General features: G+C 37.7%; 2 protein-coding genes across 2 annotated transcripts; both read right to left on the minus strand.

The window, feature by feature from the left end:
- Positions 1 to 2,185: 2,185 nt before the first annotated feature.
- On the minus strand, positions 2,186 to 16,654 carry LOC104416974 (F-box/FBD/LRR-repeat protein At1g13570). The gene is made up of 4 exons (XM_039299883.1): positions 15,845 to 16,654; positions 15,575 to 15,727; positions 14,769 to 15,035; positions 2,186 to 2,527 (listed from the first exon to the last, which is right to left on the minus strand). Exons 1-4 carry the CDS (start codon positions 16,652 to 16,654, stop codon positions 2,186 to 2,188), a joined length of 1,572 nt encoding a protein of 523 aa, XP_039155817.1.
- A 7,525-nt stretch (positions 16,655 to 24,179) lies between these two features.
- On the minus strand, positions 24,180 to 25,981 carry LOC104416976 (F-box/FBD/LRR-repeat protein At1g13570). The gene is made up of 3 exons (XM_018860347.2): positions 25,172 to 25,981; positions 24,910 to 25,065; positions 24,180 to 24,503 (listed from the first exon to the last, which is right to left on the minus strand). Exons 1-3 carry the CDS (start codon positions 25,979 to 25,981, stop codon positions 24,180 to 24,182), a joined length of 1,290 nt encoding a protein of 429 aa, XP_018715892.2.
- Between the last annotated feature and the right edge of the window lie 836 nt (positions 25,982 to 26,817).

The raw sequence follows: 26,817 nt of genomic DNA on the forward strand, positions 1-26,817 counted from the left end.
GTCTTTCCAGGAAGTCAGCCATTGTCCAGATCCAGGTAGTCTCTTGATTCTTTGGACGATTCTGTTTTTTAACAATCAAAGAACCTGCTTGCGATGGGACGGATACGACTTCCCGTTCTTGCTTTGGGTGGCGTAGCATAAGTTCCCCCTTTTATTAATCCATTTCTTTAGTCTTTAGGGAGCTTGACTTTACTAAAAAAAATCAGGCTTGCGCGGGGGCCGTATTTTGGCTGAGCCATATCTTGCGGGGTGGGACCGAGAGAAAGAAAGGACGGAGGGCAACCATGCATGGTGCTTCTTGACCGTGTCTCTGAGGGGCGGTTCAACGAACGACTCATGAATGCTGCCAGGTTGGACGAGCCAATAACTCGAATGCGTTCGGTCTTTTATTTTTGAGGAAGAATCACAGCGTTACCTTACCTTCACCATGATACGGACTCCAAGTTCTTATGCCAGAGCGCGAGGAGATTTATGTCAACATGACGATGGGAATGGAAACCAGATCTGATCGAGATTGGCAGAGAGATTGATTTGTCTCTTCCCTTCACAAATTATGATCCCGGAATTATAATATATTTTTTCTTTGGCTAAAAATGATTACTATACCCTTTGTTCATTGCGTAATCCAATCACTATAAAGTACAAATTAGCTTTGTTGTTCATCAAATTCAATGATTAAAAGCACCAAGGTAACATGGTAATCACCGAAAATCAAATCAAATTATATTATATCGGCCATGCATTCCAGTACTTGATATAGAGGAAGCATCACTTTTCAAATACTTCTTTATCTTTCTTTAAATGATGAAAAATTTTGCTCAGTAGAACAGGTTACTCAATTTGTTTTGTTTTATAATGATATGTTGTAGAATACAACTTACTAAGTAAAATCCACATACACTGCATTGATAAATTTTAGTTCATCATGTTTGTTGCAATGTGGGGAAAATCACACCATTAATAAGATCTTTTTATCATACTTTCGAAAAAAAACTAAATTAGTCCACTAATCTCGGTAATCATACTCACCACACACTCTTAACTTTTTCAACTGAGGAGAGCTTCTCGTCAGGCACATAACAGTGAAAATCTGCTCCTTCCTATTAAAGTCTATGCAAGTGGAGAGGTATTTGAGATTAACAAGTGCATGAGACAGTGTGTGTGGAACATTTCCCAGTGCCAAATACTGCACAAAGAAGCCAAAATCAAATATCAAAGACAAAAGAAAAAAGTGTCGATAGATTCCCCCGATTTAGAAGTAGAAAGACATATTTTCATCCAAGAATATTAGTCAACAAAATCCTAACAAATTTCATAATCTATGTGCTTAACATGTACCCTCAATGAGTAATTTTTGACATCAAGAATCTGAATACTGTGAATATTTTGGAAGAACTTGTTGCGATGGGGCGAGCGATCGAACAATATATAGACGGAAGAAGAAAATAAATCGGACACCAGATTTACATGGTTCAATCGTAAAGATCTATATCCACGGGGAGAGCAGCAGCGAATTTCACTATAGATCAAGCGATACAAGGAGATTACACACTCGAGTCACTCAAACACTCTCTCGGTGTTTCCCAAACCCCAATTACACCCAATACACCAATCTTGCTTGGATGTAAATCACGAATAAACTTTGTTGCACGAGAAACACGAAGACCTGCTATCAAGCACCCAGCACCTACGGATGTTTCTCACAAATAGAGAACACCCGCGGCACTCAGAGTAAACGGCGCTTCAATATGTGGCTTCGCTCAACGATCGTGTACAGCTACGTAGGATGTGCGGCAGCAACTCACCGAAAAGAAGAAACCCTCTAGCAACCACACCCACTCTTACGGCAAAAAGAGAACATATATATATGATATAATATGCATGGCAGCCAACTTCAAATCAGAATAGGAAAGTTGGACGCATCGGTCAACAAGTCCAACTTGGACTTTCCTCTTTTTCTTGTTATCTTGAACGTGTAGTATATACGAAATTTGATTTCCGTAATATATAAATTCATGGCTTGGTCTCTACAAATCAGCAACTTGAAGTCCAAATATCAACTTACATTTAATTTATCTTGGGTTCGGTTTCGTTCACGGACTCAAACTCGAGACATATTATAACAGAACTTGTGCACATTGCTCGAGTTGGCATTGCCGGACCCCCTGTGGAAATCTATTACGACCTACTTCAAACGGTTCACAACAACGAAGGCGACATCCAGAAAAGCTCCTCCAATGTCAAGCGACTCAAGCTTGCGAGCTGCTTCGAGGTTAACTCGTGTGATCCCCTTTAAATCCTTCAAAGTCAAACATTTTAGCGGCGGACAGCGACATACCAGAACCTCTGGTCCGCAAGGGGACACCTCAACACGGTGAAGATACGAAGTATACAATTTCTTGAATCCTTCGAACGAAGGTGGCATTTTCACCGAGCATCCGCAGAGTTTCAAAATGGTCAAGTCCTGGCAATTGAAGAAGTAGATAGGAATCTTGTAGTTCTGCCTCTTATGGGTGTAGAGTGCAATCTGTTCGATGGAGACTCACGATAGATGAAGAATCCAGCGGTCAATGTTGCGCGTGGCGAAAAATCCCTTGTGGTTGAGCACGAACGCCTGTATTGGGCCAGTATGAAGCAAGAGGACCTCGTCAACTATTGTTGGTTAACTTGGATTCCCAAAAACCGGATTCGACACTAAATCAAACCCCTAAAACGAATGCGGAAGACAAGCCCGGGAAATTCACATGTATCACTGATCCTAAAGCACACCACGGAATCAAGCGTACCTTGTTAGCCACAGATTAAACAACGACGCCGATATGAGGAAGAGAAACCGATCCCGTTCGATCCGATGACGTCAATTGGTCTTGAAGGGAAGATGGCGTCGCCTTATTGCGTTTGTTTTTTTTCTTTTGGAGGGAGAGAAGAAGGAGGAACGTACGTAAATGCCAAAAGGTGTGTTCCTCTCTCTCTCTTTCTCCTTTTATACGTCCCTCCAACAGAAAGGAACGTACCCCTTCATCCATGGGCCCTAATATTGTGGGCCGGGCTTTTAGGCCCAACATGGGCGGACGGGCCAACTTAGGCATATTACCTAAAACCATCATCTCCCACTCGTACATGGTGGGCTGGACATGATTCTCTTTACCTCTCTTCAACATTCATACTGGTGAATAATTCGTGCGACCAGCATACTTTGAGAGCTCGTTGACATACATCTGTTAGGAATATATAGCAGCTCATAATGGATATCACACTCTGAGTAGATTTAGTATGCAGTACCCTAGATCGATCGATCGCATTTATATCTCTCTTGATCTCTTTTAAACAATAATATATATATATATATATATATATATTGTATTCACAATTATGATTATCCCAAAGATAGTCATAATTGGTTAAACAGTGAATACAAAACTATAATGTGATTCTCCAAATTCGATCTTCCTCTTCCCTTCAAACTCTCAATTTCAATTCAGTTTGCTTTTCTAGAAATGTCCTAATAGATCGAATCAACTCATGACCATTGTCAACATCCTAAAATAGCAAACACTAAATAGAAATCTTGAGAATAAGTCAAAGTCATGAGGGCACTAAAATTGAGGAACTCTTTTCCTCAAGAGTCTCACACGGCATAAAAGTTGAGATCAAACTTTTGCTACTCTTATTGGTCGTCTCATGCATACGTAATATGAAATACGTATTATGGTATTAACTCATTTCTCATGGAGTGTATGTCTTTTCCTTCAATACCGTATAGATAATAGTTCAGACATATCCAATGTCTAACTTGAGTTCATGTATCTACCCATTCACAAAATTCATCAGAACTCACATCTGGCATCATAAACAGATAAAGTAAAATATGTTGGTTATTTTACTTTCGGACATAGTAAATATTATGTCATCATCTTAACACTTAGTTTAAGCGACATATATATTTTAAGCTTGAGCTCTCAATTATCACCTAGATAACAAGTTTAAAAATAGTCTCATCTCTATTTATCACACAGTAAATAGAGGCGATTACCCGTGTGAGTGGGCTAATCTTTTATCTGTCCGACATACTTTCTCAACTTAAAATAATGCACTAAGTACTAAGATGCATAAAGATCAAACAAAGATTCATAGGCATTAATGATGAAAAACACAAATTCATCAAATGTGAACACTCAGGGAAATTACAATCCAATACATCAAACTCTACGCAATCCTAGAGATTTCATATGGCCACAAAACACATCTCTAGGTATTGGCTTTGTCATAGGATCTGCTACCATTCTATGCGTAATATGTACTGTAAGTTCACATCTTTTTGTGCAATCATATCTTTGACAAATTATACTTGGTATCTATATGTTTGGTCTTGTCATGATATTTTGGATCTTTGGTGTACGCTTTTGCTGCTTGGCTATCACAGTTAACCAACAATGAATCTGCAGCACTTCCAATAACACCTAAATGATCCAATAATCTCTTAAGCCAAACATCTTCTTATATTGCTGTTGATAATGCCACGAACTCAGTTTCCATCGTGGACAAGGCTATACACTTTTGTTTCTTACTGCTCCAACATATGGTGCCATTATTCGATAAGAAAACAAACCCAGAGGTAGATTTTCTTTCATCTAAATCTCCTCCCCAATCAACATCAGAATAGCCTTAGAGTCGCAGATCCTTTCCTTAATAACTCAGCGTATAATCAGCAGTCCCCTTTAGATACCTCAGTATTCTCTTAACGGCCTTCCAATGTGCTGGACCTGGGTTGGATTGGTATCTACTCACCATTCCAACTGCAAAACATATGTCAAGTCTTGTACATATCATAACGTACATCAAGCTCCCAACAGCACTATCATAAGGAACATGTTTCATTTGTTCATTCTCTTGTGGAGTCCTTGGACACAATCTGTGACTCAATCCTTCACCTTTTGCAATAGGAGTATCAATGGGTTTACAATCTTGCATACGAAATCGTTCAAAAACCTTATTTATATATGTTTCTTACGAAAGAGATAACGATCTCTTCGAACGATCTCTTGAAATCTTAACTCCAAGAATGTATGCAGCCTCACTCATATCCTTCATCTCAAAATTGGAAGACAACAAACTCTTGACAGTATTAACAAACTCCATATTGCTTCCGGCAATTTATATCATCAACATATAATGATATGATCACAAATTGATCTTTTGATTTTTTGATATATACACAATGATACTCATCTATCATTGTAAAATCATATGTCATTATGGCATTATGAAAACGTATATACCATTGTCTTTGACGACTGCTTAAGGCCACATATCGACCTTAAAAGTCGACATACCTTTTCTTCTTGGCCTTCTTTAATGAAACCAGTAGGTTGTTCCATATATATTTCTTCCTCTAATTCTCCATTGAGGAAAGCAGTCTTTTAATTTTATTTGATGTAACTCAAGATCCCTACTAGCTACTATTGCCAGAATTATGCGAATCGAGGTAAATCTCACTACATGAGAAAATGTTTCTTCATAATCAATTCATTCCTGTTGATTATACCCATTCGCCACAAGGCGAGCCTTATGCCTTTATATCGAGCCATCAGCTTTACGCTTTATTTTGAGAACCCACTTGTTCCCAATAGCTTTGCGTCCTTTTGGAAGATCAACCAGTTCCAAACTTGGTTTGACTTCATTGACTCAATCTCCTTTTTCATTGCATAAATCCATTTTTCCTTACTAGGGCAATTTAGAGCCTCATTAATATTTCTTGGCTCATCCTCATCTTACAGAGCAATCATAAAAGTTTCCCCTTCAATGTCAAAACGTCAACGGGGAATACTTTAGCGACTTGTTTGCCGTATGGGAGATTGTACACTTTACACATCATTCCCCATTATGCTCCCACTAGGATTAGATAATGATAACGTTGTCTCATCATGTGGTTGCAATTGAGAATGAGTTGAATTCAATTCATCTCTTCTCATATTACTCCCACTTGAACGAACTCCACTAATATCATTATCTTGATCCAAGATTTCAAATAGGGGTAATCTTCCCCTATTTCGCCATTCTTAGGAAATTCATCCTCTAAGAATGTGACATCCTGTGATTCAAATTAAGTTATATTCCCATTTTCCTGCTCACCTATGAACACATACCATTTCGAGTGTTCGGAGTATCTCATTAAAATACTCTTCTTTCCTTTAGGACCCAATTTCCCAAACTTATGAGAAGACTCATAAGTATAGGCAGCACAAACCCATGGCTTAAGAAAACTTAAGTCCGATTTTCTACCTGTCCATAACTCATATGGAGTGGAAGTAACTGATTTGGAAGGTACCTGGTTAAGTATACAGGCAGCAGTTAACAACACATCACTCCAAAAAGTGATAGGTAAGTTAGCTTGTGCCATCATGGACCTAACTATTTCCAGTAGGGTTTTGTTTCTTCTTTCCGCAACACCATTTTGTTGAGGAGTATATGGAATAGACAATTGTATTTCTATTCCTTTTTCATCACATAATTTTCTGAACTCATCAGATAAATATTCTCGACCTCGATCGGATCTTAATACTTTTATTTTCTTGTCTAATTGATTTTCTTCCAAGTTCATAAACCTTTTGAAACAACTTAATGCTTCAGATTTATGAGAAATCAAATAGATATATCCGAATCGAGTATAATCATCTATAAAAGTGATGAAATAAACAGCCCAATACCTTCCTTTCACATTCATTACACCACAGACGTCGGAATGGATTAAATACAGAGGAAATTCAACTCTTTTACATTTTTCAAATGGTTTCCTTATCGTTTTCCCTACTATGCAATGCTCACATATTGGCAAATCGCCTTTTTCAATGTTGCCCAACAAGCCCTCTTGGGCCAGTCTATTCATACGTTGTTGGCCAATATGACCAAGTCTAGCATGCCACACATTCACATCATTATCAAATGAATTAGGAGATGTGAGAAGGGAATAACAAACATTTGCATTAACATAGTCAATAACTAATACAATGAAACCATCCAAAAAATAACCACAAGCATAGTAGTTTGTATCCAAATATAAATCTACACCTCTATTATGGAAGTTCATATTAAAATCAAGCTTAACCAACACCAAAACAGTCACTTAATTTCGACGAATCTCCGGAGCATATAGAACATCATGTAGGAGCAAGGTGCGTCCACCACGCATGTTCAATTGGCAGGTGCCAATCCCTTTAACTTCAGCTTTGGAGTTATTTCCCACATAGATCCACTTAGTTCCAATTGGTACTCGTCGGAATTCCACGAAGGATTCTCTATCTTTCGCTACATGGTCTGTCGCTCTTGAATCTACAGTCCACAGAGGATTGGATTCAGCCAATAATGCAGAACTTGACACATAAGCAAAGTTCTAAAATGTACAAGAGGTGTTTACCTTTTTCGGCTCACAACAGTTGCGAGCATAGTGACATTTCTTGTCACAATTGTAACACCTCACCCTTGACATTTTCTTCATTTGAGGACGTTTTCCTCTCTTGTGTTGGTTAACTCTTGATTTCTTGCAATAAAGACTTGATCATTTGCATTCCCACATATTGAACGAATCAATACACTTGCGCTTAGAGCTCAAAGCCCTTTTTGAGCTAGAATCAGCATTGCAAATATCTATTTTCGGCTCAAATGCCGTTAGGCGGTCCTCTACTAGCTCAAGGTGGCGCATGGCATTCTCAAGATCTTCCATAACATGGTCAAGAGCTTCTAATGCTTCTTGCTTTTCCAGCACATATTGAATCTTGATATTCAATATTTCACAATTGTTGCTTTGTTCATCTCAGCAATTACGTTTTTAGTTGCTTTGAAACCATCGATCCAACACATCGGACATATATGCATGAATAATTAATGCCTATCATTTATGCATCCACTTTGCACAGACCCATCATATCAATGAACAATTTCAAGTAAAGTTTCAGAATCAAAAGGTCACTATGTTTCCAATCATCCTCCAAAATCATAACTTAAAACTATTATTAATATAATTGTCTTATGCAAAATAAATTTTATGAAGTTACAAAAACTTCTATGAACTACCCACAACGGTCAATAATAACATAAAGCAAATAATATTTGACATCCAATAGAATAATAATGCTTTCACATAATACATTTATCCACTACACTAAGTAATATACACAGAGGAAAATATCAACATAGAAAGAAATATTTACACACAAAACATCTCAAACTAATCTAAGAAATAAATAGGGAATGTCCCTTCTAATCTATCAGTCAAAATATCTAAGAAATTTGAAGGCACATTTGCCAACCATGGAAAAACTTTTGGAGAGCTTTCATGTCGCCTCTAAGGCGCATTCACTCTGCGCCATGTGGCGCTCCACTAAGGGTTGAAGTTTTGGTTAACTCAATCCTATAGTACTCTCTTACAAAAGCTACCACTAGCCTCCTATAACCCGGGACCACGTTGACCTCCCATAGGCGATCTAACACTACTTGTCATTCAGATGGAAGAGTGTTCATCAAAGCCGGCACATTCTCAAAATTCGGTATAAGATAACCATTCCAAATGATTTCCTGTATCATCTGATTGACCCTGATCACGTGTAATACTAAATCACCGTCATGCCACTGATAATCAGCTAACTTTGTCATCAGCCTTTTAAGTCTTACTCTTCCTTCGTCTGTTCTCGGGAATGCAGGTATCCGTGCATAACGCATCATAGTTCCTGCAACAAATGCAAAACTAAAATCACTTATAATCCATAATAAACATAATGGAAAATACATAATTTTCCATAATTCATGCAACAAATGCAAAATAAAAAATGGATTACCTATAACCCACACAGACATAATTGAAAAAGAAACAAATTTTTTTTTTGTCAAGGTCAACAGTCAACGGTGGTCAACGGTCAACAGTCGTCGGTCAACGGTGGTCAACAGTCCACGGTCAACGGTCAACGGTGGTAAACAGTCAACGGTCGACGAGTCGAACCGGGTCGGACGAACCGACCCGGCATGTGCCTCACACGCGCGAGCAACCGACCCGGAACGTGCCTCGCACGCGCGAGCGACCAGTCACATCTCAGGTCACATCTCGAGTCGGGTCGATTCGCCGGTTGGGTCGGGTCGCCGACGATAACATCATCGATGACGTCATCCTAGCGGTTACCGACCGTTGGGTGACGTCATCACGCGTCAGTTCGCCGACCGGCGTCGTCGCGCACGTGCCGGTTCACCGACTGGCGTGTGTGGTGCACGCGCTGGCTGTGCCAGCACTTCAGGCGCGTGGCGTCCACGCGCAACGGCTTCTGGCCATGCGTGTGGGCGCGTCCGGCGTCTCCCGGCGACGTTCGACCCATCAACAGACTCGTCTCGATGAGCTCTTTCACCCTATGCCATCAGAAATTGATTTCAACTTACAGAAACTCGAAAAAATGGATGAACAGTGCTCGGGTGTCAGGATTTTTCGCCCTGATCCATGTCGGCCGATTATTTTCATGAAAAATCAATCAAAAATCATTCATAAACATGAAAGGGGTCAGGAAAACATGAACTAGGGTTCTGATACCAATATTCGTTAACTCAGATTCCCAAAAACCGGATTCGACACTAAATCGAACCCCTAAAACGAATGCGGAAGACGAGCCCGGGAAATTCACATGTATCACCGATCCTAAAGCACACCGCGGAATCGAGCGTACCTTGTTAGCCACAGATTAAACACCGACGCTGATATGAGGAAGAGAAACCGATCCCGTTCGATCCGATGACATCAATTGGCCTTAAAGGGAAGATGACGTCGCCTTATTGCATTTGTTTTTTCTTTTGGAGGGAGAGAGGATGGAGGAACGTAAGTAAATTCCAAAAGGTGTGTTCCTCCCTCTCTCTGTCTCCTTTTATACATCCCTCCAACAGAAAGGAACGTACCCCTTCATCCATGGGCCCTAATCTTGTGGGCTGAGCTTTTAGGCCCAACGTGGGCGGACAGGCCAACTTAGGCCTATCACCTAAAACCATCAACTATCTTCACCAAGTTCTGGGAAGGTAGTCTCGGAACATTGGTACTGATACACCGGTCATCAAACGCGAGCTGTGGAAGCAGGGAACATTGGTACCGCCATTGTCTCGACAAAATACTAGTCCTCACTGCCTCCCCGATAGGCAACCGTGATAGGATTTTGTCTGTTATATGCCGCAGTAACCGGCTGATCCTGTCCGGCTCTTGGATCATTCTCTTCTCCAACAATGGCGACACGGGAGAAACGGGCGAACTCGAGCAAGTAGAAAGAACACTAAAGAGAATATAAAGTTAAAAATTGGAAATATATAAACTGGTAAGGAAATCTAACCTAGTGAATCTCAAATATTTTTATGTATAACTACTCATAACCGAAATAAATCATCTTTAAAATAAAAAAGATTAGGGAACAAATAAAAATTGAAATCTTCGAAAATGTTCTTTCCTCATCAAATAGTATTGAATCAAAGTTTCTTTCTTTTTGGGCAACTGGAATTCCCCAAAATCTCCGGTATGGCAACAATCGAGATTTTAGATAGCGAGGATCATGTACCGTCCAATTTAAAATATCTAACAAGAAAATCTAACGTACTAAATAGAATATCTAAATGGATAACAACTCAAAATCAAAACATATCAATTAATATCCTAATATAATTTCTAAATATAAAAGCTAAGGAATAAATAAAATTGTGATCTTTGAAAATGTATGCTTCGCATGTCAAATAGTGTGAGAAATCAATTTTTCTCTCTTTCGGCCATCAACGGCAATTCCCTAAAATGCCTGTTGGGGAGAAGGGAGGAGGGAGGGAGGGAAAGTTATAAGATTTTTGTCCATTCCAATTGAACTTTTAGGTGGTTTTATAGTCTGACTTAAGATTTTTGAAAATTTGACCATATCTGAAAGGTCAGAGTATATCTAAGCGAAGTGGTAGAGTTGAGAGGAAACAAAGAAAACTAGTCTATGCTCTGAGCGTTCATCTTCTTGTTGTTTTTATGTGTAGAAGTTGTATAAATCATATTGTATATCTCTGTAGAATTGTAATTGTTTGTAATCAGAAAAGAGAGAAGGATTACATAATAAATTCCAACCTTGATTTGAGCTGTCAGAGCTTAGGTGGAATAGGCTAAGTGAATAAGCCAACCACTGTTAGTATGCTTCACATTTCTTCTATCCCTTAAGATCCTTTATATTTTGTCGACAACTGTTTCTATATACGGGCGTTTGTTTCACAAAATCCGTGCACGTTCCTCACACTATCCAGCACTTCATGCGAAAAAGGTCAAGTTTCCTTTGGACAACAAATTTATCCTTTAAGTTTTTATAACTAATCCATTTATCCATATGTAAATGTATGGATTACTCTACATGTTATTTTTCTTTTGGAAAATTTGGTAAGCTAAAGGTTGTAGTCTATTTTAAAGTTCCACATTCAAGTGAAGCTCATAATCCTATTCATTTTCACACTTTTTTCATAATACTAGCCATACAGTCAATATAACTCCAATATTTTAGTGATGATGATGCATGCTCATTTTTCTGTCTTTGGTAGGAAATTGATAAAATTTTTTGTTAAATAAATTTCAATTAATATCAAGCAAATTTTTGTTTCTTCTTAGGACGCTTAAATTGTTAAATTTCAGTGCTCAAACTTTCGGCACTTACTTTTGAGTTTTATAAAACAAACCATAAGTAAATTTTTAACTCACTTGAGCCTATCAACTAGATGCTGGTTAAGATTGTTAAACAAGCTGAATATCATTAAATTTTCATTTTTCGACACTTGATTAGATGTAACCATTTGTCATTCGTTGTGTTTATGGTGGTTAGGGACAGAAACTTGGGCCTTGAGTGGCATTTGGGCTTGCAACCCAGTGCAACGAGGAAGGATCCTTCATAGGCATCATACGTGTAACTTGTCCCATGTGCGAAGAGAAACGCAAGTATCAAGCAAAATTGGTAAACACTATGTGATTAAATGTGTCATTTGGACCCGCTCTGGTCAAATGGGTTGAAAGAGCACTTTTGGCAAATATGAGAAAAGACTACCTTAGTTATGGAGCCTGATTCGATTCAAATATTTGATGATGGACGAGTCAGGGAAACGAATTAAGCTTGGGATCAAGGCCACCATTGATGCCAGCTGAGGTTCGACCTTTAACTATGTGATCTATTGTTACCCTAATATGTATGTGACGCATGAAAAGGGACCAACTTTCATTGGGAGACAAATTGGACCTAAACTTTCTTTAGGGATACAAATCTAATTTAAACTTTCAAGAATCGCGTGAAAAGTCACAAATTTGATGTGAAGGACAATTTTGGCCACCATTGGAAATTTCTATCAAAATGTGTAGACGTGGCATGTGAGCTGACAAAGGGATACTGCCATGGCAAGGTGAGCCATGTCGGTCGAGTGGCTTTCGGAAACAATTAAAAGGGCGGTGTCTTTCGCATATGATAGAACGCAACATTGTTTCCAACTGAAATGAGGATAACCGAGCCGTATGAAATAATATTATTCTCACTAAACAAAGTAAGACGATGTCATTTTGAATCAATTAATGGTGTTTCAAATGAGAGGAGAGAGGGAGCACAGGCTACGTGAATTAGGATTTGGGGTCAGTGTTCTTCACAAAATAAGATTGTAAGTGGGAAATTGGGATACAATTGGTCAATGTGCACCAACTTTGTGAAAAATCCCAAACCCCAGTTCCCATATCCCCCTCTTATCTTTCTCAGTCAATCTAATTTAAAGCCCCAACATTTGGCTAGAAAAAGATGTCATTTTGATTGGTTATGGAAGCAATATTTGATGACATGGCACTCTTCATTTGCCAAGTCAGTGCTCGTTTTCCATTTAAGTAGTTGCCAAAATGGTCCCCCGAGTATAGATTTTATGTGCTCTTGAAAGTTGGAGTCTCTTGAAAGTTAGTGCATTCTATGACACTTGAAAGTTAGAACCAAATTCATCTATCAAGTGAAACTCAGTGCCTTTTTTTTTTTTTTTTTTGGTAGAAAAACTCTATAGTTAGTAGCCAAAGATCATCTCTAGATTAAGTTGAGATGAAATCGAATTGAATTGGATAGAATTAGCTAAAAAGACCATGCACGTATATCCTTTTGAACTATATAATCGACCAAAAAAAAAAAAAGAACTATATAGGTCGAGCCTTATGTGTTATCAAAGTCCGAACCTAATCGAGTTGGGGGGATTGGCTCAAGCCCAATTGGGCCTTCGAATGAGATTTGGGCAAATCAGATTTGATTCCCATAGTTCCAAAAGCTCCTAGGACCTCCTCCCACCTATCAGTTGGATCATACTACTAAACCTAACCAATGACGTGGCAAAATCAGATGGTCTATCCAATGAACTTCAATACATTAGCCATCACACGATCATTATTTTTTCTATTTCTTAATTCCACACAACACATAAATGAGTATGACCATTTGTTAGGCTTGCTTCTTCCTTCTTCACAACACTATTCAACGTCTCTTGCAAGAAATTTCCAATTCTGCCGTGAGCACTTGATGAAATTCACTCAAATCGCTAATTTATCTCATAGTTCGAAAGCCTAGGTCTTCGGAGAGATTTGCATTGATCTGGTTGAGTAATTATTGTCCGAAATTGAAAATTGTCCATCCACATTTTTTTTCCAAAATTGTTCATGTGCTTATTAAAATGGTTCATTATTTGTCCTTAGGTTGTGCCAATGGCAGAATTTTTTTGATAAGGATTTAAAAAAAAAATCTATCATACTTTAACTTTTAACTCACTTTTAGACTTTTGTATCACTTTTTTTTGTAGAGTGTGGGAGTCAAACCTTCTACAAAAAAAAAAATGATACAAAAGTTTGAAAATGAGTTAAAAATAAATCCCTGTTTCTAAAACTAAATGTCCCCACCTCAACTGTTTTGAAAATGTGTGAAATTGAACTCTCCACCTCTCCCTTCCCATGGAAAGGTAGCCGCTAAGACATCCCCAATGATTTTTTTTATAAAGACTTGATTACATCAAAAAGTTGAAAACTAAGTTTTTTCTTTACTCTCTCCCTCCATCTTGACGTTCCGATTTTCTAATTCGTTTTATATTCCTAATGCACCGCATGCTTGTCCTCCAGCTTGGCATTTCGGCCCGCACGTAAGAAATTTGAGCAAATCATAACTCGACACGGTGTGTTGCCACATCTAACTCATCATTCCAGCCGACCAAAATAACAAAAGGGACTAACCGTGGACTATTTTAAAAAAAAAAAACTATAGAGACCGTTATGCAGAAAAGCAAAATAGACGGTGTCATTTTCGAATAAGTAATGCAGAGAAGTCATCAAATGAAGGGAAAAAAAAAACTACTTTTCATGGCTCATCTTTCTCTCCAAATTCATTTTTCAAATTTGTGAATGCGAAAGATGTAGTACGCGAATACGTTCCGACCCAACCCAGAATAAATTCTCTGAATAACATTACTCAGTGCGAAGACTCATACAATGAAGGTCCCTGCAAATGCCAGAGGGCCTATCAGGGCGCCCATTTTGCTTCCAAATGATGATGAAAGTTGCAAACCGCTAAAAAAAAACATGTAGAATGAGAAACTCCTTACAAGAGACTAACTCAAGATGAACGAAAGAGTATTCTCATTTCTCTGAGTAATGCACGAACTATATAACGATTGCAGGGACCGGTAAATCCCATGCGTGATCCGATTTTCATGGGTTGGCTTCTGGGCCGGGGTCAAAGAATGGTCACCTGCGCTTGCGCTGACACTCGCCGGGACTGCAGCAACTCCCTGAGCAACTTGCCTTCTGCAATCCCCGCGCTAGGCTGGATCACCATCTTTTGCAGGTTCGGTGAACTAGTAAGTAGAAACTTCATGAATTCCAGTTCTGGTTCAATGCCAAAAATATTTCTCATCGATACGACTTGTACTTGTTCCAGGCAACACGAGTGGCAGGGGAGTTTCCAAAACTCGGCCACTGTCGTTCTTGCAGTCGGTTGATTCTTGGGATCCTGCGCCTTCAACGATCAAAGAGCGATTTTACTATAAAGATGCGTAGAGAGTGAGCTTAATCTGGTGATTTGAACAAGATTGGCTGAAAGCCTGATTTGTCCCTTCCCTTTATGAATTATGATCCCTACATTATTACAATTTCTTTTTTTTTTTCTTTTTTTGGCTAAAACAGGACGGACGTTCATTCCGAAAATGCATAATTTAGTCACTATAAAGTATAGATTAGCCCTCTTTTTCATCAAATTCAATGATTAAAAGCTAGTAATCACCGAATATCAAATCGAATCAAATTATATCAAACATATATTCTAAAACTTGATCCAAAAAAGCATCACTCTTCTTATACCCATTTATCTTTCTTTAGAAAAAAAATTCTCTAGATAGAAAAGGATACTCAATTTGTTTCATTATGACATGTTATAAAATACAACTTAGTAAGTAAAATCCATATCTAATAATAATAAAAAAAGGTGAGAAAAATCACACCAGTTAATAAATAAGACTTGTGATAATAGTTTTAAAAAATTCTAAATTTCATACTCACCTGAAACTCTATTTTTTTCAATTGAGGAGAGCTTTTGATCAGGCATATAACAGTCGCAATCTGCTTCACACTAGTGAAGTCTACGCATGCGGAGAGATGCTTCAAATGAACAAGCGCATGAGGCAATGTCCAAGGAATTCCTTGAGCCAAATACTGCACAAGTAAGCCAAAAACAGTTGTCAATAGATTCCGACTTAGAGATAGAAAGACTTATTTTCATCCGAAAGTAATAATCAATAAGCTCCTACAAATTTCAGAATCTATAAGCACCTTCAATGAGTAGTTCTCGATCTTGAGAATCTGAATATTATGAACATTTCGGAAGAATTTGTGAAAATTGCCTGAGTTAGCATTGCCTGATGCTTGTCTGTTTTCAATAATATCAATCGTGACAGACCTCAAACGGTTTGTAACACCGAAGACGTCCTGAAAAGCACCTCTTACATCGAGCTCCATGAGGTTGCGAGCTGCTTCAAGGTTAAGTCGCGTAATCCCCGGTAAATACTTCAAAACCAAATGAGTTAGCAGGGGACAGCGAGATATGAGAACCTCAAGTTCGTAGGGAGACAACTCAACATGCTGAAGATACAAACTCTGCAAGTTCTTGAATCCTTCAAAGGAAATTGGAATTTTTATTGAACATCCGTAGAGCTTCAAACGAATCAAGTGCTGGCAATTGAAGAAGAAAGTGGGCATCTTGTATTTCTCCAGGGTGCAGACACAGAGATAGATCCCTTTGACAGGGACTTTGGATAGATGAAGCATCCAGTGGTCGATGTCGCGGATGTTGGAAAATTCCGTGTGAGCGAGTATGAACGACTGTATTGGGCCACTATGAAGCATAAGGACCCTGTCGATTATCTTCACCAGGTTTTGCGAAGTTTGTCCATGACCATTGCTCCAGGTACATCGGTTATCAAACCAGAGGTGTGGAAGAGAGCGCCATCTGTACCTCCACTTTGTCGACAAAACACTAGTTCTCCCAGCCTCCTTTATTGGCAAGCGCCACAGGATTTCGTCCAATATATGCCCTGGCAACAGGCTGATCCTGTCCGACTCTTGCGCCATTCTCTTCTCCATCTGCAATGCTCAGGAATTTCAGGGAACGGCGATGCGGTAGAAACGGGTAAAACTCAAGCGAATAGAAAGAACGCTAAAGAAATTCTAAAGTTAAAACGGGATATATATGAACTAACGAGGAAATCTAACCTAGTGAATCTTGTTATGGATAACTACTCAAAACTGAGAGAAACCATCTTTAAAATAGCAAGATAAGGGAACAAATAAAATTTGAAATCTTCGACAATGCTTTCTTCTCATTTGGATTTCTAAGCTAGGACTGGACATGATATAAAATCCAAGGATTTTGCTATATCCTATTGATTGTTTCATGATTATAGTAATAAAAACGGATATATTCATATCATATCATGTGCATTGTTTGATATATAACATATTAATATAAATGAACAAAAAAAAAACTATTGTGACACTCTTGTCTACTTTATTTTTATTTGCTTTTTTTTTATTCCTCTCTTTTTTCGTTAATTTCTTTTTTATTTATTTTTCCCCTTCCATCATTATAAATAGTAAACAATACCTAAAATACTAAAATGCCTAAAATATGTAATTAATATATTTTTATTCATATATTGAAATTGTACTATAAAATAGAATTAAATTCGAATACATAAATAAAATAAGATTAAATTAAGATAACTAAATAGTTATTTTTTATTTTGAATTTTTATATTAGAATTCAAATATTATTTATATTGAATATAATTTTAATATTGTTAATTTAAGAAGTTTATTATTCTAGAAAAATAATTTTCCTATTATAAACGTTATAAAGTCTATCCACATTTATTCCACCTCAATTGGGATAATTTTATCCAATATATATTCTTTTCATATCCAACTTTATCCTATCTTAAACCGGCATCAATACAAGATAGAAATTTTTTTATTCCAATCTAAATTTTATCCAGATTGTCAAATGTAAACTAAAATTTGCGGCAACAACTAAGATTCTAGACTACAACTATCATGTACCATCCAATTTGAAGTATCCATAAGAAAATCTGACCTACTAAATCTAAAATATCTAAATGGATAACAACTTAAAATTGAAACATATCAACTAATATCCTAACATAATTTCTAAGATAAAACAGATAAGGAAATAAACAAAATTGTAATCTTTGAAGATGTATGCTCCGCAGTCCGCATGTCAAATATTGTGAGACATCAATTTTTCTCTCTTTCGGCCATCGATTGGAATTTCCCTAAAACTGCATGTTGACTTACTAAAGAATTAGCGTCATGATTGCCGGGGATGCATGTTCACCCCAAAATCTCAGTCCAAGGGTCTAAATTTTGCGAGTGCACATGCACGGAGTCCATTAGTTCGTGCGCTAAAAAACCCTTCACTACTACTTTCTAATTTTCTTGCCCTAGACCCGAGATGTTAAGAGTCTATATATATTACCTTTGCATTAATACCATGTAAACTTCGGCTCCAATCGTAAAAAGTGGGGGAAAAAGAAAACGTAAAGATATGCTGCCTTGATTACCGGTGGAATTGTTGAAGTGAATGTACTATTCTTGGCTTAACGATTTCAACTCACCTCTGCAACAAACTGCGTTTCTTTAACCTGAGAGAGAGATCTTGTCGATCACCATCACCCAGTTGAAGATGTTAGCTTACGAGGCAGAGGGACAAGCATTTACAAGAGATGAATGTTGCGGAACTGAGCATTGAACAATAAAATAGACAAAACAAAGAAAATAAATTAGACATTAGATTTAAGACCTATATCCACGGGAAGAGCGGTCACGAATTCACTATAGATCAAGTGATATAACATGGATTACACACTCGAGAGTCATTAAAAGTGTTTCCCAATTCACAATTACACCCAAAGTACGCAGTGTTTAATCTCAAAAATAATCTTTCAATCTCGTGAAGGAATCATACATGCAAATCTTACCACAAGATTTAATTGACTACAAACACAAATTTTTCTTGGTGTAATTGTACGAACGAAACCAACGAGATAACCCGGTCAAAACTCACTTAAAAACGATGCTTTAAGAAGCCTTCACATCAACAACGGAGGAACACCAAGCCCCACGCTGCGCTTCAAGACCTCTTCGTGATCAACTCATCTCCCAATCACAAGTCTAAGTGAGGCCCTTATTATTCTTTTCCCGACTTCTTATACGATTCTATTTCCTACCTTTCCTGACACACGATTCTATTTCCTACCTTGCCTGACACACGTTAATCCCAATCAAGGTGCAGGTCAAAGTCAACACTATACTTTCCCATTTGGTTGTTATCTTGAACGAACAATATACGGGAATTGATTTCCGCAATCTACAAATCCTCGACTTTCATTGGACTTATCATATCGGCAATTTAGGGTCCAAATATTCACTTTGGAACTCAACACCAAATAGGAAATCTTGTGCACATCCACAAATATTAAGCTTTCATATTTTTCCTTTAATTTATCCTGGATAGGATTTGACTCACGTGTTCAAACTCGAGAGATAAACAGTGTGATCTTGAAAAACACAAGGAAAGCAGAAGAGGAGTTTGGCTTCATAACACCAAAAAAAAAAAAAAAAAAAAAAAAAGAGCCAAGAGCCAATCAGATCTTTTGATCCTCTCGACAACTTAAAACTCCTCTGCCTAGAAACGTGTAAAAGCGGGTGCTCAACCCTTTTCTCAGCTCTATTGCCTTTTGAAATGCGTTACGATCAGTCGGGTGAATGGAGAACTTTTGAAACAGTGGAGACGGTTTTCATGTTCGAGAGAAAAACCCAAAAAAAGGAAAGGCATCACGATTGACATTATCTCTAAAGAAATTTTTCCTATCGTGTTTGCTCAGTCACATCAAGCTCAAGCGGCATTACGCTTCAATAAGATTATTGTATCTCTCAAAAAGCAGTTGACGTGATACCACATGCTACCTAAAATACCCAATTGACGCAAGGATTCTTATCTTGTAAAATATCGGTGTAATGTTTCGTTTACACAGGCAATTTCACATGTGTCAAGTGTAATTTGAAATTTATCTGTGATGTCAATGATATTGTTGGTATCTTTTTAAAATTTTGGAGCTAATCTCTTGCCATCGAGTTTCTTCAGAAATATATTCGTCTAGATTAGGAATTTGATTATATTTTTGTCCGTTTGAATTGATCTTCTAAGTAATTTTGTAGTCTAAATTAGGATTTCTGAAAATTTGATTGTATCTGACCAGATACCGTAATCTCGTTGAGATTCAATTAGAGGATACAATTGGAAATAGTATTTATCGATATTCTTTTGGAAAAAAAAAAAAAAATCCCAACTGGAGTAATAGAGTTGAGGGGAAAAAAGCTAGTCTATACTCCATTCAACTGGAGTAATAGAGTTGAGGGGGAAAAAGCTAGTCTATACTCCAAGCGTTCATCTTCTTATTGTTCTTACGTGTAGAAGTTGGTGTAAATTATATTGTATATCTTTGTAGAATTCTAACTGTTTGTAATCTAAAAAAAGAGAGTGTTAAGTGACATACCAAAAACGACGTTTTGAGTAGCCGCGTTGGTATTTAATTTATTTAAAACTTTTACTTAAAATATTTAAAAATACAAAATTTAAAAAAAAAAAAAGTTTGAATCCCCATGTTACTATCACGATTTACGTGGAGGGCCCTAGCGGTCAGTTGCTGGGCAGCTTCCCCCAAGGTATAGTCGTTTGCTAATGCCACCGAAGCCCCCAAGGTATAGTCGTCCGCTAATGCCACTGAAGAGAGAGAGAATTTTTTAATATTTTAATATTTAAAAATTTTATTTTTAAATGTTTTAAATTAAATTAATTTAAATAATTTTTATATTATTTTTTTTTTTTTGTGAGCACCAAAACAAGAGAGTTTCGCCGGAGAGAGAGAGAGTGACACTTAAGTGATCAATTTTACTGTGTGTGTGTGTGTGTTAAGTGTAGTGAGGATTGTTTGTATCTTTACAAAGAGTTACAAGTAGAAAGAAGTATAGAAGACATTGTAACATCTCAAGGATCACATAATGAAATTCCACCCTTGATTTGAGCTGCTATAGCTAGGAAAGTGGAATAGGCCAAGTCTATAAGCCAACCTCCGTTAGTATGCTTCTTATTTCTTTTACCCCTTAAGATCCTTTATATTATGTTGGTAACTGATTCTGTATAGGCATGATTGTTTCACAAAATCAATGCACGTTCTACACACTATCCAACACTTCCATGCGAAAAAGGTCAAGTTTCTTTGGACAACAAATTCATCCTTTGAGTTGTTTGTCTCTAATCCATTTAACAATACGCAGATTTATGAGCTACTCCGCATCTTATTTCGATTTTGGAGAAATTGGTGACCTAAACGTTTTTGTCCATTTTACAATTCCACAATCAAGGGAAGCTTACAATCCTATTCATATTTTCACTTTTTTTTTCACATAATACTAGCCATACTGTCAATATATCTCCAACATCTTGGCGATGATAATGCATGGTCTTTTTCTATCTTTGGTAGGAAATTGAAAAAAAAAATTAGTTATTAAGTTTCAATTATCATTGAGCAACTTTTTGTTTCTTCTTAGGACGCTTAAAAGAATCGGTACTTAAACTTCGGCGCTTACGCTTGCAGCACTTAATTTTTAAGTTTTATCAAACAAATCCTAAGTAAATTTTGAAGTTAATTGAGTCTATCAAGTAGATGCAAATTAAGATTGTCAAACAAGGTCAATCTCATTAAATTTTGAATTTTCAGTTTTCAACACCTAAATAGATGTAGCCATTTGTCATTTCTTGTGTTTGTGGTGGTTAGGGACAGAAACTTGAGCCTTAAGTGGTATTTGGTATTACAACCTACAACGAGAAAGGATCCTTCACAGGCATTACACATGGAACTTGTCACACGTGCAAAAAGAAACGCAACTATGAAGCAAGATTGCTAAACAGTATGTCATTAAATGTGCCATTTGCATCTGCTCTGGTCAAATGGGTTCAAAGAGCACTTTTTGACAAATATGAGAAGAGACTACCTTAGTTATGGGGCCTGATTCGATCCAAATATTTGATGATGGACGGGTTGGGGAAACAAATTAAGTTTGGGATCAAGACTTGGATTGATGTTGATTGAGGTTTGACCTTTAACTATGTGGTCTATCGTTACCCTAATTTGTATGTGATGCATGAAAAGGTACCACCTTTCACTAGTGAGACAAATTGAACCCAAATTTTCGTCGAGGATATAATTTCAACACAAACATTCAAGGGCCTCATGAGACAGCACAAATTTTTATGTGAGGGACAATTTTTGCCACCATTACAATTTCTATTAAAACGTGTAGACGTGGCATATCAGGTGACAAGGGATACTGACATAGCAAGGTGAGTCGGGTCAATTGACGAAGGACAGCGTCTTTTGCATATGAAAGAAAACATCATCCTTTCCAATTGAATTGAGGATGAACCAGAGTCATTGAAATGATATTATAGTCACTAAACAAAGTAACACGATGTCGTTTTGAGCCAATTAATGGAGTTTCAAATGAGAGGAGGGAGGGAACACGGGCTACGCGAATTAGGGTTTAGGGTTAGTTTTCTTCACGATATGAAAGTGTAGGTGGGAAATTGGGGTGCATTTGGTGAATGTGCACTTTGTGAAAAATCCCCAACCCAATTTGGATATCCCCTCTATTTCTTATTGACATTCAACTCAAAAAAGACGTCATTTCAATTGGTTATGGAAGCGATATCTGTTGACATGGCACTTGTCATTCGACAAGTCAATGTTGGTTGTCTATTTAAGCAATGGCTAAAATGGTCTCCTAGGTAAAAGTTAATACAATTTATGTGCTCTCGAAAGTTTGAGCCACATTTGTCCCCTAGGTAAAAGTTAGTGCATTCTATGACACTTGAAATTTAGAATCAAATTCGTCCATCAAGTGAAAACCAGTGCCTTTTTTTGGGTAGAAAAACCCATCTAGTTAGTAGCCGATGATCATCTCTAGATTAAATAGGGATGAAATCGAATTGAATTGGACAAAATTAGGACTATGTAAGTATATCCTAATGAACTATATAGTGTTGGGCCTAACATGTTGTCGAAGTCTGAACCTAATTAAGTTGGGGGATTGCCTCAAGCCCAACTAGTCCTCCAAATGAGCTTTGGGCGGATCAAATTTGATTCCCTAAAACATCATTTGCCATGGTTCCAAAAGTCCCTGAGGCCTCCTCCCACTTATCCGTTGGATCAGACTACCAAATCCCAACCTATGACGTGGCGAAATTAGACGGTCTGTTCATATAACTTCGATACACTAGCCATCTCATGATCATTATTTTTTCTATATCTTAATTCGACAAAACACATAGACGAGTATGACCATTTGGTAGCCTTGCTTCTTCCTTCTTCGCAGCACTATTCATCATCTCTCACAAAAAAAATTCGATACCACCATGGCCATACAGTGAAATTCGCTCAAATTGCTAGTTTATCTCGCAATTTGAAACCCTAGGTCTTCGAAGGGAGTCGCCCAGATTGCATTGAGTATTTTTTGTTTGAAATTCAAAGTTGTCCATCCACATTTTTTTTTCAAAATTGTTCACATGCTTTTTAAAATGGTTCATTGTTTGTCCTTAGGTTGTGCTAGTGACAGAATTTTTTTGCTAAGAATTATCTTTTTTTTTTATTTTATTAATCCTACTATACTCTTATGCTAATTTTCACTCTCAAACTTTTGCCATGTCTCCTTGTAGAGGATGAGAGTCGAAATCTACACGTCCCACCCTAATCTTCCCAAGAAAATGGGGATTTAACCCCTTACCTGCCCCTTCTTATGTGAAAAAGGTGGTCGGTCACTGAAATAAACCCCAATGATTTACTAAGAACCTAATTACACCAGAAAGTTGCAAACTATTTTTTTCTTCTTTCATTGCATGTGACCCCCTCTCCACCTCCCTCTTGACGTCCCAATTTTCTAATTCCTTTTATATTCCTAAAGCAACAGATCTCCTTCTCCAGCTCATCATTTCAGCCAGCACATAAGAAATTTGAACGAATCATAACTCGACATGTGTCTTCCCACATCCAACTCATCATTCCAGCCGACCAAAATAACAAAAGGGGCTAACGGTGGACTATTCAAAATAACTATAGAGGCCGTTGTGCAGGAAAGTAGCATATATCTTCGAATAAGTAATGGAGTGAAGTCTTATAAAATCAAAAGACTACTTTTCATGGCCCAACTTTCTCCCTAATTTTATTTATTATTATTTTCTTTTAATTTGAGAATGTGGAAAATGTAGTGCATGGATACGTTCTGGCCCAACCCAGAAGAAAATCTATGAAGACTCATACGATGAAGGTCCCCGCAAAATGCCAGAGGGCCGATCAGGGCCATAAGCAAAGCAACCATTTTGCTTCCAAATGATAATGAAAGTCGCAAACCGTTTAAAAAAAAAAAAAAGCATATGTGGAATGAGAAACTCCTTACAAGAGACTAACTCAAGATGAACGAGAGAGTATTCTCATTTCTATGAGTGACACAAATTATGTGACGATTGCAAGGACTGTTAATAACACGATTTGCAATGCGATTTTGGTGGGTTGAGAATGATCACCTCCGCTTGTGCCGAGACTCGCCGGAACCGCACCAACTCCCTGAGTAACTTGACTTCTATAGTCCTGTCGTTAGGCCTGATGATCATTTTTTGTAGGTTCAGCAAACTAGTGAGCAAAAACTTCATGAATTCCAGCTCTGGCTCGGTGCCAAAAATAGTCCTCATTGATACGACTTGTAATTGTTCCAGGCAGCACGATTGGTGGTGGTGGTCTTTCCAAAAGTCGGCCATTGTCGCGATCCCTGTAGTCTGCTGTTTCTTGGGACTATTCTGTGTCTTTAATGATCAAAGAGCAGCTTTAATATAGAGTCGTGTAGGGAGGGAACTTAATTTGGTCATTTGATCATTTGATCACTAAGTATAGATCATCAAATTCAATGATTAAAAGCATAACATCGTAATCACCGAAGATCGAATTGAATCAAATTATATCTGACATATATTCTATAAAAAAATTGATAGAAGTAAAAATCATTATAATACCCATTTATCTTTCTTTAGACGTTGAAATAATTCTCAAGATAAAAAAGATATTCAATTGTTTCGTTATGATATGTTATAGAATACAACTTACCAAGTGAGTACAACGAAGATTGAAGATTGGTTGTTGCTGAGTAATAAAAAATATGTGGGAAAAGATTTTTGACAATAGTTTCAAAAAAACAAAATCTAAATTACTCACCTGAAACACTGCATTTCTCAATTGAGGAGAACTTCTGATCAAGCAAATAACAGTCAAAATCTGCTCTTTACTATTGAAGTCTATGCATGTGGAGAGGTAGTTCAGATGAACAAGTGCACGAGGGAGTGTCGGTGGAACATTTTCAAAAGCCCAGCACTGCAAGCCAAAATCAAGTGTATTCAGAAATAGAACGACATATTTTCATCCCAAAAGTAAGTAGTCAAAAAGTCCTAACAAATTTCAGGATGCGCTTAAAATGTACCTTCAATGAGTAATTCCCGATCTTGAGAATCTGAATATTGGGAACATGTTGGAAGAATTTGTGCAAATTGCTTGAGTTGGCATTGTCAGATCCAATAATATCATCGAATCCTATCGTGACCGACTCCAAATGGTTCCTAACACCGAATGCGACATCCAGAAAAGCTCCTCCAACGTTAAGTGACTCGAGGTTGTGAGCTGCTTCGACGCTAACTCGCGTGATCCCCTCTAGATTTTTCAAAGTCAAATGTTTCAAAAGGGGGCAGCGAGATATCAGAAACTCAATTCCATTGGGAGGCAGCCCAACACGCTCAAGATACAAAGTGTCCAAGTTCTTGAAACCTTCAAACGAGGGTGGGATAGTCGCCGAACATCCGTAGAGCTTCAAACGAGTCAAGTCCCGACAATTGAACAAGCAGCTGGGAAGCTTGTATTTCCGCGGGGCATAGATGCAGAGTTCGATCTGTTTGATGGAGACTTCGGACAGACGAAGAATCCAGTGGTCAATGTCACGGGTGGCCGAAAGCCCCTTGTCAGAGAGCACGAACGTTTGTATCGGGCCAGTATGAAGCAAGAGGACCCTGTCAATTATCTTCGCCAGGTTTTGCAAAGGTTGTCCATAGACATTCTTCCTGGTACATTGATCATCAAACACGAGACGTGGAATAGAGCGCCATTTGTGCCTCCACTTTCTCGACAAAACACTAGTCCTCCCAGCCTGCTTAATTGGCAGGCGCGACAGGATTTCTTCCGCTATGTGCTTCGGTAACTCGCTGATCCTGTCCGACTCTTGGGTCATTCTCTTCTCCATCTGCAATACTGCGGAACTCCCTGACAGTGGCGACGCAGCAGAAATGGGGAGACACGAGCAAACGGAAAGAGCCTAGAGAAATTCGAATTTTAAAATGGGAAAAGATAAATAAACTAATAAGGATCTTACCTAGTAGATTTTAAATATTCACATGAGTAACTACTCAAAACCGCAAGAAATCATTTTCAAAATAGAAAGATAAGGGAAAAAATGAAAATTGAAATTTTCAAAAAAGTTCTCTCCGGGTCAGAATCAAATTTTTTTTTTTTTTTTTTTTGGCCAACTGAAATTCCCTAAAATCCGTGATGGTACGGCAACAATCGAGATTCTAGATATTAACTATCATGTACAGTCCATTTTGAAGTATCCACTAAACCTAAAATCAAATTTCAAAAAAGAAATCATTTTCAAAAAAGAAAGATAAGGGAAAAAATGAAAATTGAAATTTTAAAAAATGTTCTCTCCGGGTCAGAATCAATTTTTTCTTTTTTGGCCAACTGAAATTCCCTAAAATCCGTGATGGTACGGCAGCAATCGAGATTCTAGATATTAACTATCATGTACAGTCCATTTTGAAGTATCCACTAAAAAATTCTAACCTACTAAATCTGAAATATCAAAATGGACAACAACTCAAATCACGTATCACCTAATTCCTAACATAATTTCTAAAATAAAAAAGATAACAAATAAATAAAGATTGTATAATCTTTGAAAATGTATGCTGCTCGGCATGTCAAATAGTGTGAGAAATCATTTTTTCTCTCTTGCGGCCATCAATTGGAATTCCCTAAAATGCATGTTGACTTACTAAAGAACCCAGGGAGAGCAGAAGA

Source organism: Eucalyptus grandis, chromosome 8 (genome assembly GCF_016545825.1).
Source record: "Eucalyptus grandis isolate ANBG69807.140 chromosome 8, ASM1654582v1, whole genome shotgun sequence".
In the NCBI taxonomy this organism is placed as follows: domain Eukaryota; kingdom Viridiplantae; phylum Streptophyta; class Magnoliopsida; order Myrtales; family Myrtaceae; genus Eucalyptus; species Eucalyptus grandis.